The sequence below is a fragment of the Tripterygium wilfordii genome, chromosome 13, assembly GCF_013401445.1.
Source record: "Tripterygium wilfordii isolate XIE 37 chromosome 13, ASM1340144v1, whole genome shotgun sequence".
Taxonomy (NCBI): Eukaryota; Viridiplantae; Streptophyta; class Magnoliopsida; order Celastrales; family Celastraceae; genus Tripterygium; species Tripterygium wilfordii.
Genome location: NC_052244.1, coordinates 5,284,945 through 5,304,981, shown reverse-complemented (window position 1 = coordinate 5,304,981; position 20,037 = coordinate 5,284,945). Strand labels below are relative to the sequence as shown.

General features: G+C 39.1%; 1 protein-coding gene across 1 annotated transcript; it reads right to left on the bottom strand.

Annotated features, from left to right (window-relative positions):
* Positions 1 to 596: 596 nt before the first annotated feature.
* On the bottom strand, positions 597 to 17,555 carry LOC120012578. Its single transcript, XM_038864020.1, has 10 exons — positions 16,968 to 17,555; positions 16,747 to 16,884; positions 9,743 to 9,931; positions 2,427 to 2,564; positions 2,214 to 2,332; positions 1,997 to 2,129; positions 1,780 to 1,909; positions 1,602 to 1,681; positions 1,351 to 1,485; positions 597 to 1,172 (listed from the first exon to the last, which is right to left on the bottom strand). The coding sequence occupies exons 1-10, from the start codon at positions 17,418 to 17,420 to the stop codon at positions 948 to 950; spliced, it is 1,740 nt and encodes a 579-aa protein (XP_038719948.1). The 5' UTR covers positions 17,421 to 17,555; the 3' UTR covers positions 597 to 947.
* Positions 17,556 to 20,037: the final 2,482 nt, after the last annotated feature.

The window sequence follows — 20,037 nt, the reverse complement described above, 5'->3', positions numbered from 1 at the left end:
TGGTTTGAATACATGTTATATATTAATTTTTAACCATTATTTTTGCAATAAATGTGAATAAAGTGGCTTCATTAGGCTGAGCAACCAGCTTAGGCTGTTTACCAGAGCAAATAATCCGGAAGATCTGATAACAATTTTGATTCAAGGGGAAATTGTTGCTTTCTGGTTCTTCCTAATTGTGCTAGTGAGTTAATCATTTTTCTCAACTATTTCAGTTCCTAAGATTGTTTTATGAATGGATAATGCTTAAGACCCAAAAAAACCCTCATTTAATATGGAGTGTTGAATGTAAAGTGAGCCTTACATATGTGTTTTTAATCAATGGTTATTTTAATGCCACATAGATTTGGAGGATTTTTAGGAATCAAATTTTAAACGTCTCTAACATTATCCTTTATGAAATTATGGAATTTTTTCGGGAATTATGCTCTTGCTTGTATCATAATAGTATCCAATTCGTCACTCTCTCTTTTCCATACAATGTCGATGTTCATAATGACAAGACATTCTGAAACCATAAACATTATGTTTAGAAGGGGCAAGTATCAAGGCCCTCTACCTAAGTGAAGTATCTCCACTTGGGTTTGTTGAAGTAGTAGATCGAAAAACAGAGAAGTTCCTATATCTCAAAAGTGAAAACATCCAAGGACTAAGTTGATTATACAGTGATAAACTTTATGAAGCAAGAATTAGACCTCAAATGGCTTTCCTTATCTTTATTCTCTAACAGAAATTTCCTTCCTTTTCAAGGAATATGATGGCCGCTGTGGTGTTGTTACTGGGCTGTGTATTAGTTAACTCCACCCAATGTTTTAAAAAGTTAAAAAGAATTCTACAAATTTCCTCTTGGTCGTATTACAAAATGGAGAAAGACACGTACTGGGAGATCAACGTGGTACTTTGCACCAACTATTGCAATTATCGTTGAAACTTCCTCTTCAGAAAGATCACTGTGAGCTCAAAATTACTGTCAGTTTCTGCATATCCCAATTCTCCATATTTGGGGGGAAGAAGGCAACTCCGACAGCCAATGCAATCACGGCAAATGCCATGCTTTTCATGCACCCATGGCCATGAGATAATTTGCCCAGTAACACCTTACAGTACTTGTCAGCTTCCCTGATGATGGCTTGTCGAGAAGCCTCAGGTCTACTAGCCATAGCTTTCTCATTCTACATGCAAACGTGCAGCATTAGCAAAAAGCTCAATTACTTTTACTTCATTAATAAATTTGACATGATACTTGCTCAATTGCAATATGCTCTTTTAGATTGATACTCTTAACCATAAAGCATGTTGACAAGATATAAAAGTATGCGAAAGGTAAAATATTAAACAGAAGTGAAGAACCTCGTGTGAAAAATTCTTGATAGTTTCCCTGAGAGGATCCAAAGGAAACAGGTTTCCAGAGAGCTCCTTCCATTCCTCAGAAAGTTTCTTCAAAACAGCAACACTAGCTTCAAGATTTTCCTCGTACACCTTATCCTGTTTACGAACAGAGTACAGCAAAATAACCAAAATAGCTAACAGCAAAACGAGAATGACAGAGTAACGAATTGATGTGCATGAAAGTGAACAATAATAATATTAAAGTAGCATACCCAGTGCTTGTAACAGTCAACATTTTGACCCAAACTCCAGATGAAAATGCCAGCTGCTTCTTTGGATAGCTCAGGAATGCCTGTGGGAAAATAACCATCTCTCAACTATGAAAACCAGAGAATTCTCCAATGCATTAAAAGATCCAGAAAGGTGAAACAAATTCAAGGTATTTCTTACTTTCTCCGGCTGCATTGAGTGCAAGACTCATAATAAGCTGAGCAACTTGTTTCATTGCCTTGCTTCCAGGGGAGCCAGCAAGAGCCACCTCTTTTAGGGTGGGATATATGGCCTCAAACCTCTCAGTAGCCTGCATGCCACAACAATGGGAACTAAGACTACTTCACCTATAAATATTCAGTTACAAATAATGTATATGCCTCCTGATAATACCCACCTTCACTCTTGCTGAAGACACAGGAAATGTTGCACGCAGAACCATCTCCAGTGCGGAAGGTGGCATCAAACGTTCCCCCTTTCTAACAGCACCATTTACCAAAATTTGTCGAGCCTTTGGTGCAGACAAGATTCTACAAAAAATCAAAAGGCTCTTGAGGATTGAAGAATTTTGAAAGAGACAATAAAAATAGAAACTACAAAGTTTCTTTCCGAACCTCTCAACTAGCTGCAAAATCAAATCCCTAGATTGTGGATTGGAACTCTTTCCACTTGCCATAGGCAAAAGGTTATGCGCCCATGAGTACAAGCCCACAGCCAGATCTCCCTGAGAGGCCTACATGAAATTTTGTTTTTTGGCATGACACAGAGAAACGCACACCAGAAATGTTTTCTCCAAAGCATTGATGTTGATGGTGTAAAAAATTTACCTGAGCCATCATCCATACAATAACTGGGAGTTTATCTTGCCCTTGATACTTTGAGTTTTCCCTCAGCGTTCGCAATACAACAATTAAAACATCAGGTTTTCGCCGCAATACCATTGCCAAAACCAGAAATACTGCAACCTGCCATTTTGTTCAGGGTTACTAAAGAAAAAACTAGTATAATTAATTTATGCCTACTCATGGGAAATGTTCTGCAGGAAAAAAAAAAATTGAAAAGAAGATCAAAAAGCTCCAACACTTAAAAATGGTCATAGACAGATGATATACACAGTATCAGATTCAGTATAGATGCAGCCACAAAAACACCATAGCTTCTGCAAACAAATTAATGAGAAAGAAAGAGAGATGAGAAGACTGAAAAGTTAAAAATATGGCATTAGATGTCTAAGCAAAGATTATTCAGTACAAGCATCCAAGTATGACTAATCTGATTTGCTAAAGAAACTCAAGAACTACATAGTTGATCTTGAAACTAGTTTCGCGTATGTTTTAGTTAAGAGTGGTTCCTGTGCGGCAGGCTGTGATGACAATGCCATCATTAGTCATATGTAATTACAGCTAGCACACAAACCAGGGGTATAAACCAGACTGCTTTTAGTAAATCAACTAGATACCAATCACAAAAAAAAGGGGAGCATGTTCACTTATCACTTGATTGAACCTTCACCATGCTCAACATTAAATCCTGTAGGTATCCAAACTACTTCTACAAGTATACTTTTTTTCCCTGGGAATCTGAAACATTTAATATTGCATTTGAGAATGCTTTGTTTGCGGCAATACTTGCTATCTTGCTAAATTCTACTAAACCTTCATGTATTGAAAGTTAAGACATTTCAACAATTTTACTCACAATTCTGGACTTGAACCACCCTATCCACCAGCACAAAAGGACATGACACTATCGCAATCCAGCATAACTAAACATTAACTACCTGATTTAGAGGATATGACATCCATTTCAAGCCTCCCATGTGCAATTATATAATCATCATTTCAATGACCAAGTGTTGTAGCCTTGTAGCAGACAAAGATAAGTCAAATCCTTCAGCATTTACATGCTAGTTTATCTAAAAATGGTCATAACATCAGCAAAAGAAAGAAGCCCAAGCTTGTGTATACCTAAGAATTAGCTCATAGATTACCACTGGTATAAAATTGTTCGGACACCATCTTCTACTGCTGCCTATATGACGCAGTGAAAGTTGAAATACAGCAAGAACAGATTATGAACTAGGCTAACATTGAGCTAGATTGGAGTTGGAACGATTTATTAGATGCTAGGGTTCTTAGAGACCTTTGCAATAGGAATTTTTTCATAAATGATTTGTTCTCCTTTATGACCAGGGAAAGGTAGCCTTTTAAACTACCTTTAGAAGTCTCTAGAAATACCTATGAAAGGTGACAGAAAAATAAAAACTCATTAACTCATCTTTGACTTCTAAAATATCATAGGAAATCACATAAGTCTAGAAGCTCCTGCATCATTCTCCCCGGCTTGGAAAGAAGGCACTGGCGGGAAAACCTTGAGTACTTCAGCATATATCTCCGGATCAATCTTCTTCAACTCGTGCTCCGCAATCCACGTACTTTCAGTAGCTGGTTTTCCTAACCACTTCACCAAAAATCGCCTATAAGTGTTGCCTTGTCTTGAGCTCACCTCACTAACATCCAATACCTCTTGAACAACATCCTTTGGAGCTTTCGGCAGTTGCTGAATCTGATTGTCCAAAGCATCATTTTCAACATCAAATCCCTCGAATGGATACAAATCAGAAACATTAAAAATTGGACTAATTTGCAAATCAGGTGGCAGCTCTATCAGATAGGCATTAGAGCAATTGCAATGGTCCCATTTTGTTGGGTCAGTAAAAACCAATATTGGGTCCCACTTCTATTACATAAAAAGTCAAGCCAAACACGTCTCTCGATACAGCCACATCAACAAAACACATCTCTCAATAGCCACATCAATAAAATACAAATTCCTATACATTTTTCCTTCCCACCCAACATGGAGGCCAATAAATTCTCATTCCCTCCATATTGTCCACAATAAAACTACACCAAAACACAATCTTCCAATACAACCACATCAGCAAAACACATTTCCCAATATAACCACATCAACAAAACACAAAACCCCATACATATTTGTTGGCCCAGACAAAATAATACCATTGCAAGTGCTCTTAGAACCCACTTTCTTAAGCACCAGGCATGGACCAAACTTCCTTGACTTCAGTTTGTGATAAGTACCTTTTGGAAACCTTTCCCGCCTCAAATGTACCAGCACTAAATCACCTTCCACAAATTCCTGCACCCTTCGATGTTCATTGGCAGTTGTGGCATATGCTTCATTGCTAGCTTTCAAAGCTGCCCTGACCTCATGAACACGTTTAATGTGCTCAGCAAAAGCCTCCCCATCATCACTAACACGAGACGCTTGTGGCAAAGGTACTAAATCAAGCACATGTTGTGGCTTAAGTCCATATGCTGCTTCAAAAGGAGTCTTTTTAATGGACCAGTTAACTGAGTTATTATAGGCAAACTCAGCTTGTGTAATGATAAAATCCCAAGTCTTGACATGCTTCCCCACAAGGCATCTCAACATATTTCCCAAACTTCGGTTAACAGCTTCCGTTTGGCCATCAGTTTGTGGATGACAAGTGCTAGAATACTTTATTTCAGTACCCAATCGTCGCCACAAAGTTCTCCAGAAATGCCCACAAACTTGACATCTCTATCAGAAACAATGGAAGAAGGTAGACCATGAAGTCTCACCACTTCGCGAAAGAAAAGTTCAGCAATATGCGAAGCATCAGAAGTCTTGAAACATGGGATAAAGTGAGCCATCTTTGAAAATCGGTCCACCACAACAAAAATAGAATCGTAGCCCTTGGCTGTCTTGGGAAGTCCTAGAACAAAATCCATGCTTAAATGAATCCATGGAGTTTTTGGCTCAGGTAGAGGCGTGTATAAACCTGTGTTCTGAGAATTACCCTTGCCAAGTTGGCATGCTCTACATCTTCTTACTATTCTGTCAACATCCCTGTACATCCTTGGCCAAAAATAACAGTCGGCCACCATGGCTAATGTCTTATCTCTGCCAAAATGTTCTCCCAAGCCATTTCCATGAAGTTCTCTCACAAACTGTTCACGTAAAGACCAATCAGGAATGCATAATTGATTACCCTTAAACAAGTACCCTTCATGCAACTTATAGGGCAACTGTTCACTGCTTGCCGTTCCCTGCAATTTCTCAACAATCTGTTTGAAATATGGATCATCTTCGTAAGCATTTTTCAACTCTTCAAAGCCTGTAACTTGAGTGTTTAATACTGTCAAAAACAAAGAACGTCGACTCAACGCATCAGCCACTATGTTTGACTCTCCTGACTTATATCTTATTGAAAAGTTAAACTCATCTAGGAAGGAACTCCACCTTGCATGTCGTGCATTGAGATTCTTTTTGGAATTCAAATACCGCAAGGCTTGGTGATCCGAATAAACCACAAATTCTCGATAAGCCAAGTAATGCTGCCAATGGTGAATAGCTCGTACTAACGCATAGAACTCCAGGTCATATGTCGAGTATCGACGTTTGGAAGTCGATAATTTTTCACTAAAGAACTCCCCTGGATTCCCATCTTGGCTGAGAACAGCCCCAATCCCCACTTGTGATGCATCACATTCCACTACAAATAACTTCTCAAAATCTGGAAGCGTAAGGACTGGTGCTTCAGTCATCTTCATTTTGATTCGTTCAAAAGCTCTTTGGGCAGAATTTGTCCACTCAAAACTGCCACGCGTCAAACATTCAGTGATTGGGCTCATAATGGAACTGAAACTTCTTGTGAATCTCCTGTAAAATGAAGCTAGTCCATGAAAGCTTCTAACTTCCTTTATTGATTTAGGAACTGGCCATTCATTAATTGCACGCACCTTCTCAGGATCAGCCCTCAACCCATGTTCAGAAATGATAAACCCCAAGAACACAACTTCATTACGCAAAAAAGAACACTTTTTCAAGTTTATAAACAACTTCTCCCTGTGGAGTACCTCTAGGACTTGGTGCAGATGAACCAAATGTTCCTCTTTGGTTTTGCTGTAGATTAGTATGTCATCAAAGTAAACGACAACAGACGATGTCAAGAAAGGTTTCAATACCTCTGTCATAACCCGCATGAACGTGCTAGGTGCATTGGAGAGGCCAAATGGCATTACCAACCATTCATACAACCCATCAGGTGTCTTGAAGGCAGTCTTCCATTCATTACCACTTCGCAACCTGATTTGATGGTAGCCACTCCTCAAATCAATCTTGGAAAATACTTTAGAACCAGCCAAATGATCAAGCATGTCCTCCAACCGTGGGATAGGAAATCTGTATTTAATAGTGATTTTATTTATAGCGCGACCATCCACACACATTCTCCACGAACCATCCTTCTTTGGTGCAAGTAAAGCTGGACAAGCACACAGGCTCTTGCTCTCTCGCACTAACCCCTTTTTGAGCAACTCCTCAACCTGTTTCTGCACCTCAGCGCGCTGTAACGGTGGCATTCGATAAGCTGGCAGGTTTGGTAAAGCTGCTCCGGGAACCAAATCTATGGCATGTTGAATGCTCCTCATCGGCGGTAAACCACGTGGTAATTCATCTCCAGCTAACTCACTATATTCCTCCAGCAATTTCTGAATTTCTGGGCCATATTGAGCCGGCTTCTTATTCTGTCCATCTTCCACAATCTTCCCCACCAATGCAAACATCACTCCCAATTCTCTGCTTTCAGATTCAAATTTCTCAGCACATAAAATACCAGCTAATTTGCTCTCTGTAGCTGCACGATCCACTTCCTTCACTTCCTTAAGAGGGTGCAAAGTGTACTTCTTGCCACCCCTATAAAAGGAATAAGTATTAGGCTTCGTTCGATGCTCCAAGTCTCGATCATACAGCCATGGCCTTCCTAAGAGGATATGGCCAGCATCCATAGGCACGACATCGCACGAAACTTAATCATCAATGTTATTACCCATAGTGAACTTTACCAAACATCGGGAAGTGACCGGTATCTCATTCCCTTTTTTAAGCCACCTGATTTTGTAAGGGTGAGGATGCTTCTCAGTGGACAACTTTAATTTCTCCACTGCCTCCCTTGAAATAACGTTCTCCACACTTCCTCCATCAATAATTAAATCACACACCTTACCATTACAGAGAACACGTGTTCGAAAGATACTATGCCTCCTCCAATCTTCTTTTTCATCTTCAATTTCTGCCGTCATCACCCTGCAAATAACCAAAGACTCACCTTGAACAGGATATACATCGACCTCTTCATCCCCAGAATTTTCATCATATACAGGTTCTGTCAACTCTTCCTCTTCTTCAATTTCTGCCAAATTCACTCTGCGCTGTGGACAAGCATAAGAGCTATGACCTCTTTCCCCACAAGTAAAGCATTGAATCTGTGAGCTGCTACCAGCCTTTGAAGTGACAGGACCAGAACTGCTTCCAGTGCCAAATTTCATTGCAAATTTTCCTCTTTCACCCCGGGTGGCATGGGCTAAACTCCCTCCACCTACTTTGTTTTTGTCAGCAGCTCCAACACCACTTCTTTTTGTTGATTGCTCTGTTCAAGAACTCCGAATGCTGCCGGAAATATTTTGGGAACTGCCATATATTGGTTTCCTTGCACCATAACGTAAGACTCGCTTCTCTGCCATCAAAGCATATTGACGAGCATCCTCAAGGTTATAGAGACGAACTATTCCCATGTCATCTCTTATAGAGGGGTTCAAACCAGAGAGATAACAATGAGTCAATTGTTTATTAGTTTCATTCAAACCAACTCGTAAGAGAAGGTTATTAAACTCCGATGTGTACTCTTCCACTGTCATACCCCTTTGCTTCAAGTTATGGAACTTGTCGAACAATTCCATGGCATAATCTACGGATAAAAATTGCTTGCGTAATTTCGTTTTCATGTGTTCCCAAGTGCAGATTTTTGCCTTGCCTTGTCTAGCACGCTGCTCCTCAACTCTCTTCCACCATTGAAGTGCAGACCCCTTCAATTTCAATTTAACAAACAGCACCTTCCTTTCGGCTGACATAGCCTTCCACTCAAAATAATTCTCTAGGGTAGCTTCCCAATCTAAATAATCTTTGACATGCATCTTACCAAAAAAATCAGCAACTTCAATTTTAACTCCTCCACCATTTAAATCAAGAGCACGTACTAACCGATCTTCCAATCCACCACCTACCGCATTGTTTGCGCGTCCAGCATTATGAAAGGGGTTTACGTATTCGTCAGAATTGATCCCATCTTCTAGATCACCTTCCGGCATATCTAGAAATCCGTGGTCACCTTCCGGATTCTCCATATGGGCTCCCACACGTTCCTGGTGCTGCAAAGCTTGCACAGCCCGCGACAAATCTTCAATCATTTGTCTCAATTCAGCCACCTCTACTTGCTGGTTTTGGTTCCCTCTCACACGGCGACCTCTACCTCGTCCAACCATGGCTCCGATACCAATTTGACGCGTGAAAGTTGAAATACAGCAAGAACAAATTATGAACTAGGCTAAAATTGAGCTAGATTGGAGTTAGAACGATTTATTAGATGCTAGGATTCTTAGAGACCTTTGCAATAGGAATTTTTTCATAAATGATTTGTTCTCCTTTATGACCAGGGAAAGGTAGCCTTTTAAACTACCTTTAGAAGTCTCTAGAAATACCTATGAAAGGTCACAGAAAAATAAAAACTCATTAACTCATCTTTGACTTTTAAAATATCATAGGAAATCACATAAGTCTAGAAGCTTCTGTATCACTATAATTTATGCTACATCCAAATCCCATTGAAGTACTGAATGCTTCTTTTGTATGGAGAATGTACTCGTTAAATAATTCCCACCTGCCTTCTTGATATTCCTCCCTCTTAATGGGAGTCAACAATGCATATCCATACTATATCGTACTAGTATTCAATGTGTAAGCAAGTCCATAACTCATTGAAAACTAAATTTGATAATGTCATGTCTTAGGAGTAGAAAACAGTTTTCAAATACATGAAGCAATTTCTCCAAAATTGAAGAGCAGACTTACACGTTTGGCAGAATAATTAAGTCTTCATATTGTGATACTCAATGAAAAACACTTAATACAAAATTTAACAAAAACAAAATGAGCCTGCTGCAACGATTCAACTGAAAATCAAATCAGAAAATCTATGACTTAGTAGTTAGCAGCATCGTCAGCAAAATAAAGCAAAGAATAGCATCAAGCAAGTTACCTGGGACTTTGAAGATTCTTGTTGCACAACCTTCTTAGAGCCCTTAGAACCAGTTTGCTGGTTTGCTAGGTCAGTAAGGATGCTGTCCAAGGCCCACAACACAAAGGAAGAAATTGCCTCAGGAGAACGTTGGTTGATCCAGTCGATGGATGTCTTGTAAACAGCGTCAGATATATGAGAAAGAGGAATCTGTTGGAGAATAATCAACTGATTAGGTGTACAAAACTAAGAAAACAAAAACAAAATAACTATACCAACTCTACAGAATCCAAGTGCCGGCTAAAAGTAAAAATGTATAGATATCCAATCACAAAAATAAGCACTGTCGATATCGTATCATTATCATCCGAGCTTTTATTCCAATGAGAATCAACTACGTGTATTCATTTATGCCATTCATTTCTATCTAGGATCATACTCTTATCAACTTCTACTAAATCCATATCATTTCTTACTACTTCATGCCATGTCTTTTTAGGTCTTCCTCTTCGCTTCATGTTCTCTCTATACAAATTCTCTCGATTGGCCTCAGTGCTACACCGCTATCACTACGTTGAACATGCCTATACCATCTTAAATAGTTTACTCGCAACTTATTTTCAATTGGTACTACTCCAGCCTTGGATATAATAATCTCATTCTTTATCATATCTTTTCTCGTGTGACCACTGACCACAGATCTAACGAAACATTCGCATTTCTACTACATGCATTTTTTTGGATATGTTGTCTTTTAATAGTTCATAACGTATAACCATACATCATCCCAAGTCATATAACCGACCTATAGAATTTTTCATTCAACCTTAAAGGAATTCTTCGGTCGCACAAAATCACGGATGCACTCCTCCATTTCATCATTATATTTCTTATCTTACTAACTACATTTCCACTAATGTCTTTGTCATCTTGGAAAATTGAACCAAGATGTTTAAATACATTACTTTTTGTTACTTCTATCCCACCTAATTCAATCGTTTGTTTGTTTCCTTGTTAGCTCCTACTAAACTTACATCTCACATGTTATGTTGTAATCATACTTAATTTAAATCAGACTCTAAGGCTTGCCCATGGTTGCAAAAATCGCTAGTCAGCCGCTAGGCGGTTTGCGGGGACTAGTCGGGGATTAATCGTCTTGAGTTTTTTTAATTTTATATATATATATATATATATATATATATGCAATAGTCATAGAGACTAATAACAAGCCATTCTCATAGAGAGAATATTATATATACATACAATGTATAATTTATTCATCATTTTTAAAAAATGAATTGCAATTGAATATATACAAATGAATTGCAATAGAATAACTATTAAAAAAAATGATGAAAGAGTTTGAATAAAATTGTGTCGTTTCGTATCAAAAAGGTAGTTGACCAAAGCATATCTACGTGTGACCTAATAACATTGGGGATACGTTGAATAATTAAATATATTTATATTTATATTTATATTTCCATGTGAAAACAACATTGTTTGAATGAGTCATGCACCAAGCCCAATACTTCAATTAATATGTCCAGGTGTCAAAGCCCACTCAAATAGTGTGACCATGCTCAATACTTTATTGTTTAGAAACAACTAGAGCCCAATACTTTATTGTTCACGTGAATTACTGAGCTAGGGTGGAGAAGCCAAGAAGGAGACCACAACTAGAAGCTTCCAAAGACGACTCAACAGAGATGTAGCAGCGAAACAAATCAGCAGAGAAGTAAGGCCAGCAATCGAAGTCAGAAGTCAACGTAACCACTGAATCGATCTTTGTTGGTCAAAAATCGAAGTCACCACTAGGCTATTGGTCGATCTTGTGATCATCGCCGATCTCTATTGACTGTTCTATTTGCGTCTTGGTCAATGTTTGCATCTTCGTCGAACTCTATCCACTATTCTGTTTGCGTCTTAGTCGATGTCGAATAGAGTCTTGGTTGATGTTTGCGTCTTGCGTCTTCGTCAATGTCAAAGCGTGTCCAACACATGTCTGATCGGTGCTACATAGCTTCAAACGCATCACGTATTTAATCGGGTCACCGATTAAGCCGACCAGGCCGACTAGTCGGTATTTAATCAGTCACCGATTAAGTGACCGGATTACCCTCTAGTCGAAGCGGCAAGCCTCGACTACCGACTAGTCGCCGATTAGAGGGATTTTTGCAACATTGGGCTTGCCTCTGTATCTCGAGGTTTGAGCTAACTCTCAATAGTCAATATTGTCTCATCCACTATTTTCAGATCTTTGTGGAATGGGCCTTGGGTTATCGGGGTGATTTCAATGATGTTTTGTACCCGCATGAGAGAACTGATGCTACTGGTGAATCAGCGGAAATGAGGGACTTTCAAATCTTTGTCTTCAATAATAGTCTCCGGGACCTCCCCCTCCAACATGGAAAATTCACATGGTCAAACCTGAATCGATAGATTTTTCATCAGTACTGATTGGGAAGATCATTTTGGGAGTGTTGCGCAATCCCTCCTTCCTCGACCTACCTCGGATCATTATCGAATCCTTCTAGAGGGTGGTATCATGAATTGGGGTCCTACCCCCTTTCGTTTTCAGAATCATTGGCTGCAACATGAAGATTTGGAAGATCACATTAGAGAGTGGTGGAACTCTACTCATATTAATGGTTTTGCTAGCTTCAGGTTGATAGCAAAGCTGAAAATCCTCAAAGCCAAATTGAGGGAGTGGAGCAAAGCTACTTATGGTGATGTTAGCTCGAAAATCAAAAGCTTAATGGCTGATATCAATTCACTGGATGAGCGAGAGAATAGGGAGGGGAGTCTCACGGTTGATGACATAACTTTAAGAGATGCAAATAAAAGAGTTCTTTCAGAGCTCATTAGGGTGGAGGAGGTGGCTTGGAGGCAAAAATCCAGAATCAAGTGGCTCAAAGAAGGGGATAGAAACAGTAAGTTCTTTCACAAAATGGCTTCTATTCACAGAAACCGAAACTATATCAAGTCTATGAGCATTAATGGGAGAACCATTACTCAAGAAAGGAATCTGAAACATGAAATCCCAGCCTTTTATAAAGGGCTTTTCGAGGAAAATTTTAACTGGAGACCCTCTTTTGATGACTTGCCTTTATCTTCTTTGAGCATGGAGGAGGCCCAATGGCTTGGAAGACCTTTTGAAGAGGAAGAAGTCAAGGCTGCATTAGACAGTTGTAATGGGGAAAAAGCTCCTGGTCCTGACGGTTTCACCATGGAGTTCTATAAGAGGTTCTGGCTAGTAATCAAGGCTGATATAATGGAGTTTTTCAATGAGTTCCACAAAAACACAGCATTTGTTGACTCTCTGAATACCACTTTTATTACTTTGATTGCTAAGAAAGCTTCAGCTTATGACATCAGAGACTTTAGGCTCATTAGCTTACTGGGCAATGTGTATAAATGGCTGGCCAAGGTTCTCTCTAAGAGATTAAGGGTTGTTCTGGGAGGTATTATCAATGATGCTCAGCATGCTTACATTAAAGACAGGCAGATTCTTGATGCTTCTTTGATTGCAAATGAGATTGTGGATCTTTATTCTAAGCTCAAGTTATCTGGTGTCTTGTGCAAGTTAGATATGGAGAAAGCCTTCGACAATATGAATTGGAATTTTCTTCTTAAAGTTCTCGAGAGAAAAGGATTTGGGGAAAAATGGATTTCTTGGATCAAGAGGTGTCTGACTTCTGCTTCTTTCTCTATTTTAGTCAATGGGGCTGCAACTGAGTTCTTTCATTCCTCCAAAGGGGTTAGGCAGGGTGATCCCTTATCGCCCTTCTTATTCATTCTGGGCATGGATATTTTGAGTTGTATGTTGGATAGAGCAGTTTCGTATGGTCTGCTTGATGGAGCCAAGATTGAATGTAGAGCTAATTCAGTCTCAATTTCAAACCTGTTGTATGCGGATGACACGCTGTGTTTTTGTGGAGGTAGTGTGGAGCAAGTAGCTAATCTTCGTGCCATCCTGCTAGGCTTTGAAGCTATCTCTGGTTTGAAAGTTAATCTGAGTAAGAGTAAAATCATCCCTGTTGGAAACACTCCAAATGCTGAACTCCTTGCTGAGGTACTTGGGTGTGGAGTCTCCAGCTTGCCTTCAAGCTATCTTGGGCTTCCCCTGGGTGCTAAATATAAAGACCAGAGTATTTGGAATCCCTTGGTGGAAAATTTTGATAAAAAGCTTTCAGGATGGAGGAGGAACTATCTCTCTAAAGCAGGGAGGCTATCTCTCATTAAAAGTACTCTATCTAACCTCCCTGTCTACATGTTGTCCATTCTCCCCATCCCCTCCTCCATTGCTGGTAGGCTTGAGTCAATTATGTGTAGATTCCTTTGGGGCGATTCGATGGAGAGTAGGAAATTTCATTTGGTGAATTGGAATTGTGTTAAGCTCCCAAAAGAGGTTGGAGGCCTAGGGATAAAATGCTTGGTCACATTTAATAAGGCCTTACTGGGTAAATGGCTATGGAGGTTTGCCATCAACAAAGATCAGTTGTGGCGGAAAATTATTGCTTGCAAGTATGGCACTGGCATCTATGGATGGTCCACGAAGCAGATCAAAGAACCATATGGCTGCAGTATGTGGAAACATATAATGAAAGGTTGGGAGGCTTGGTCTTCTCTAACCCACTTCCAAGCTAGCAGGGGCAACTCAATAAGTTTCTGGAACGATCATTGGACAGGAGACACCTCTCTGAAGGACTCTTTTCCTATTTTATACACTTTAGCAACCCAGAAAGATGCTTCAATTATCCAATTACTTCAACTCTCTGCTGGAGGCTTTTCCTGGAATATCAACTTCATTCGTGAGGCACAAGATTGGGAAGTGTTGACTTTCACAAACTTCTGGAGCCTTGTCTATAGTGCAAAGATCAATCCTGCTTGTGAGGATAAAATTTGTTGGAAGGTAGCAAAAAACAACCACTTTTCTGTGAGTTCTTTCTATAAGGAACTTCTGAAAGATAAATTGCACAATGGGCACTCTCAATTCCCTTGGCAATGGCTTTGGAAATCTAAGGCTCCCCCTAAGTGTGTTTTTTTTCTGCTGGGAGGCTGTTTGGGGTAGAATCCTAACAATGGATAACTTGCAAAGGAGAGGCATTTCGTTGGTAAACCGATGTTGCCTCTGTAAAGCAGGTTTGGAATCTATCAGTCATCTTCTCTTGCACTGCGAGTGGTCTTCTAAAATTTGGGCAAATGTTCTGAGGCTGCTGGGCATTTCTTGGGTCACTAATTCTTCTGTGGACAAGGAATTATTGGCTTGGAAGGGCGTAAGCAGGGACAAAAGGCTAGGAAGTTTTATCCAATTAATTCCAATTTCTGTGATGTGGATGCTATGGCTGGAAAGGAATAACAGAGTGTTCAAAAGCAAAGAGTCCTCCTTAGACACTTTCTTAGTCACCTGGTTTGATTGCCTTAGGTTCTGGGGCACTTCCTTTTCTGGGAACATTTTTGATCATCTATTTATCTCCCCCTTCTAATCTGTTTGGGTTGCACCCCCTTGGTGCTTGAATCAAATTTTTTTTTCACTCAAAAAAAAATTATATCATTCGCAAACAACATGCATCAAGGTATCTCACCTAGTATATGTCATGTAAATTCATCTATCACTATTACAAATAGGAACGAGCTTAGTGCTTACCCCTGGTGCAAACCTATTGTGATGGGAAACTCTTTTTTAATTCCTTCATTAGTCTTAAAACTAACTATAGCTCCTTCATACATATCTCTGATAATAGAAATATAACTAAGCGGGACTCCTGTCCTTTCTAAAATCCACCAAATTACTTCCCTAGGCCTATCATGTCTTCTCCAAGTCTATAAATATCAAATGGTTGTCTATATTTTTCTGTAAGTACCCTCAATAAAAATATCGACTCCATTGTGAATCGTCTGACATAAAACCAAATTGATTTTCGGATATCATAGATATCGATCTCAATCTTCGTTCCAAAACTCTTTCCCAAACTTTCAATGTGTGGCTCATAAGCTTGATGCCCCTATAACTATTACAACTTTGGATATCACTTTTGTTCATGTGCATATGTACTATAGTCTATAGTGCTTCTCCTACATTCATCAAGCATCCTACAAGTCCTAATAATTCGATTAAATAACTTAGTTAGTCATACTATACCTATGTCTTCTACGCAATTTCCACACTTCAATTAAAATTTCATGAGGTTTCATGGATTTAACCCATTTCTTTCTTCTTGAAACTTCATTTCAGTCACCCTGATACGTCTTATATCAGGGGATCAAGCTTATGACTGATAATAGACACAATGGTACTCAGCAAAAAGAAAGGTCAGCATTAAGTTTATGGACAGTGGGCAGATAGGTCAAAATTTATGGTGTCATTACAGCAACAAAAAGCCGATAGAGAAATAGATCAACAAAGAGAGATTATTGTAGTCAATGAAAATGATCACGTGAGATATTTCACTTCTTGATTAAAAGACAAGTTGAAAATTATCTTGACAGCAACATTATATTTGTTTTCTTCCATTTTCTATCAATATGCCCTTCCCACTTACTCACTTAGTGCAATTTAGTTAACTATAATAACAGTGATCTATCTAGCTCTTAGGTGGGTAATATTATCACAAGAGACTTTACATTGATAGAAATAGAAATAGAAATAGAAATAGAAATAGAAATAGAAATGAAGGCTATGATGCAATTGATACATCCATGCCATAATGTGTGAACCCCAAACAGAACATGGCCAATTCTTGGACAACTAATTAAGACTAAATCACATTAGAAATTTAATCTCGTCTCATCACTCTATGCAATACTACTTCTCCAATCAATACCATTGTTACCACAAAATCCCTAACAAACAACTAGATAATCCGGTCAATAGTTCACAATATCATACAGACAATGTAGATGTATCTAACATAATCTCAGAAATAATTCTTTTAAAGTCAAAGAGAAATCAAGCATTTTTAATGCTCCATTGATCCTCATAATACAAGGAAGACATCAATAGCAGGGAGTTAGGGACTCACATCTGTCAGCTTAGCTACAGTGGTTTCCCTGAACATCTTCACCCACGGAAACTGCGCCGCACCAACAACCGAGAAAGCGCGCCCGAAATAATCCGCGAATCGCATCAGCTGTATCACCTGCTGCCCCTCGTACGACCCCTATTTATACGAATATTCATCATTGAACACAAAATTTCGAACCACAACCAGAGCAAAACCAAATCATACGGAAAAACACTCACGGATATATCGGCAAGAAAAGCAGCAAGATTGGCAGGATCAATCTTAGCAGCGGCCTCGGCTACGGTAACCTTGAGCTTCTTAGGCTTCTTCGGCTTGACTTTCTTCGCCTCTTCGACCTTCCCATTCTCCGCGGCGGCACCTTCCTCGAAGTCGCTGCCTTCGCTATCATCGTCGAATTCTGATCTATTCTTGGATCTCACCGGCGCAGTATCAGTGGACGCCCTTTGAGCCTCTAGGATCCGGCGACGGCGATCCTCGGAGTGCAGCTCGAGGGAGCCGAAAACGCTGGCCTTGTCGTTTTTCCCGTTGGGGATCGGTCCTCCATGGAGCTTGTCGGAGTCGTTTTGCTTGGTCTTCCGTTGGCGCTTTGCGTAGGTGACCTTCTGCCAGCCATGGTCGCTGTTGTTCGTGGTGGAGGTGTTCGTTTCGGGCTGCTCTGCGATGGCCTCCATTGGGCGAGAGAGATTGGGGAGAAAATGAAGGAGGCGAGAAGAAAAAGAAACTTGGACGGGAAGGAGAATTTAAAGCGTTGACTGAGAGAAAATTGACCTCTCTATCAGAGGTTGAACAAATTGGGGAAAAAACTAGTTTGAGCGATTGGCTTGATGTTTGTAAGATTTTTTAGAAGATAAAGACCTATTTTTGAGGCGAAATCCCTAGCTTGACTATCGGCAACGGCTATTCTTCGATCTCAAAAGAGTTAAGATCTGTAGTTCATCGTTGATTGCCCCAATTCCTAGTAAGCGACGTTGATTCCTTTGCTTTTTGAGTACATGCATCTATCTGAAATTATAGCTTTTTTTTACATTAGGTAGCTTTGGCTTGAAATCATAGTCTCATTGTTTAGCATATTTGGTGGCTGTTGTTTGGGTTTATTATTTAACAGGGTAAATGTGTCATGCTTTGAATTGTGTTGTTGTGAGCCTGGCTCTTTAATCTTGGTTATAGGTTGTGGCTTCTCTTCTTTCCATTTGCCCCTTTGGTTGGTCTCTTGTCACCTACATTAGATGCATTTTCCTTTCCTTCATTGCATTATAGCAGAATTGATCATAGGGTTTTTGAAGAATTGTTTAATAACTATTGAACATGTATTTTCATATAAATTATGCAGATGGATTCACAAAATAGTGCATACTTCACTTCTCTAGAATGATGGTGGGTTCGTGTTCATGACCTGTATACTGACCTTGCCAAGCAGTTGGACAATTCTTCCACCTCCAATGCATACAATCAATACTCCCCAACATTCCTGAAAAACCCCGTCTTTCATTCATAGCTAATAACCTGGCGACATCATTATTGTTTGGCGATCTTAAGTACTTCTCCCGAAATAAAGCAATAATCGCCTTCACAAATCTGTTGAGGCATTCAATGGCAGAGCTTTTTTCAATTCGTACATAATCATCAACAGAGTCAACAGATGCTTCATATGCAAGCATTCTCAGTGCAGCGGTTACTTTTTGAAGAGAAGACAAAGTTGAAGGTAGTTAAAAGTAGTTATGTTGAAAAATATTAAAATATTTGAGATGATGGTGAAATAGGGGATGTGGTTGGAGTGGTATTAAAATGGGGGTCCCCTAAAATAGTTTTTTTTGTTAAAATGGGGGAAACTATGGGCCCAAAATGGGGATTTGAGTTGGACATGCTCTCAGTGTGCATTTACAGGGTTTCCACCAATCGCTTTTTTAATCTTTAGAACAATTGTATGTACAATGGTAAAATTAATTACAGCTATTCTGAGATTTTTTAAAAGAGAATGGAAGCTATACTCTTTCTGCGTGCAAAAAGACAAATTTTTTTAAAAGGTTTAAACCCAAACAAATCGGAGAGACCATGTTAAGAAATTAGTTTTTTTGGTTTAAGTCAGTTAATTAGTATTAACTACTTTCCGTTATGCCTCACAGAGTAGGCTTACGGGGCAATAGTATATTAGTTCAATATATTGTAGTAGCAAGTGGATAGGCAGTTATGTGAATACAATTGTGAAATGAGGAATTCATTTTTCAATTGTCTCTGTTTCCTCCCTCTGTACATTTCTTATTCTTCTTCACTACAGTGCTAGGGTTTAGGTCCAAAAAAGCCTATCATTTGGTATCAAAACTGGTCATCTTTCTAGTTCTATTCCAATGATTTACTATTGTTCCCTACTCTTGCATGCCACGAAAACAAACCAAAGCCACACTCTTGATGTAATATGGGTATTCAAGAAGCCTGCTTGGTCCAAGCCCAAGCTGAGTCTTGATACAATGAAGCCCAAGCCCATGGATGCTAACTATATGTCCTAGGTTTCTACGTATGGAAGACAACTTTTGATGAATTGAAGAATATTGTGTTGTAGCCGCCGAGCGTAACTTTGGGTGTGAAGGATGCTAATTTCCTCATCAATGGAGTGACTCCATCATTCGAGCTAGCTTGTGGTGTGACTCCATCAAGTGAACTCTCTTACTCCTAGTTCTATTTTTTGTCTTTGAATTTATTGTACCTGTGTTAACATTGTGGGGATTTGGAGAACTTGTTGAATTGGTTAGTATATGTGGTTACTGGTTAGTGATTATGGTCCACTGATTTTGTTATTATGAAGTTGGATTTTGGCAAGTGTTGGATTGTTAGTATGTTTATTGGTTGTAATAAAGATTGTCCATCAAGTGTTTGATTAAAGGGAAATTTTATTTACACCACATAAACTATTAAGTCTACACAACTTTTTGATTTTTTTATTTACATATATATCCTTATTTGGAATTACAAATATACCCTTTATTAAAAATAAATATTAAAAATGTATTTACATATTATACTAGAAACTTATAAGTTTACACACAAATTCTCTCAAAAAAAATATAATTCTATAGGCCAAAAACTTTTCAACGCAAGATTTATTGAAGAAGTGTTAAAGATGAAAGATAACGATTCACAGAAGGATTATACGAATGACTATCAGCTTCAACAACTTGAAAAGAACATTGCCGAACTTGTAATTCTAGGATTTTATTCTGTCGAGCAACTGTTGAGCGCCTATCGAGCATCTGTTGAGCGCTAGCTGCTGGTCAATATTGTGACATCTATGCT

What these genes read in the sequence shown, in the direction of transcription:
- LOC120012578 (XM_038864020.1), bottom strand. Translation starts at nt 17,420, where the DNA reads ATGGAGGCCATCGCAGAGCAGCCCGAAACGAACACCTCCACCACGAAC. An exon ending in TGTCTTCAGCAAGAGTGAAG is followed by an intron (nt 1,910 to 1,996) that starts GTGGGTATTATC and finishes TGTGGCATGCAG; the next exon opens with GCTACTGAGAGGTTTGAGGC. An exon ending in ACTCAATGCAGCCGGAGAAA is followed by an intron (nt 1,682 to 1,779) that starts GTAAGAAATACC and finishes ATTTTCCCACAG; the next exon opens with GCATTCCTGAGCTATCCAAA.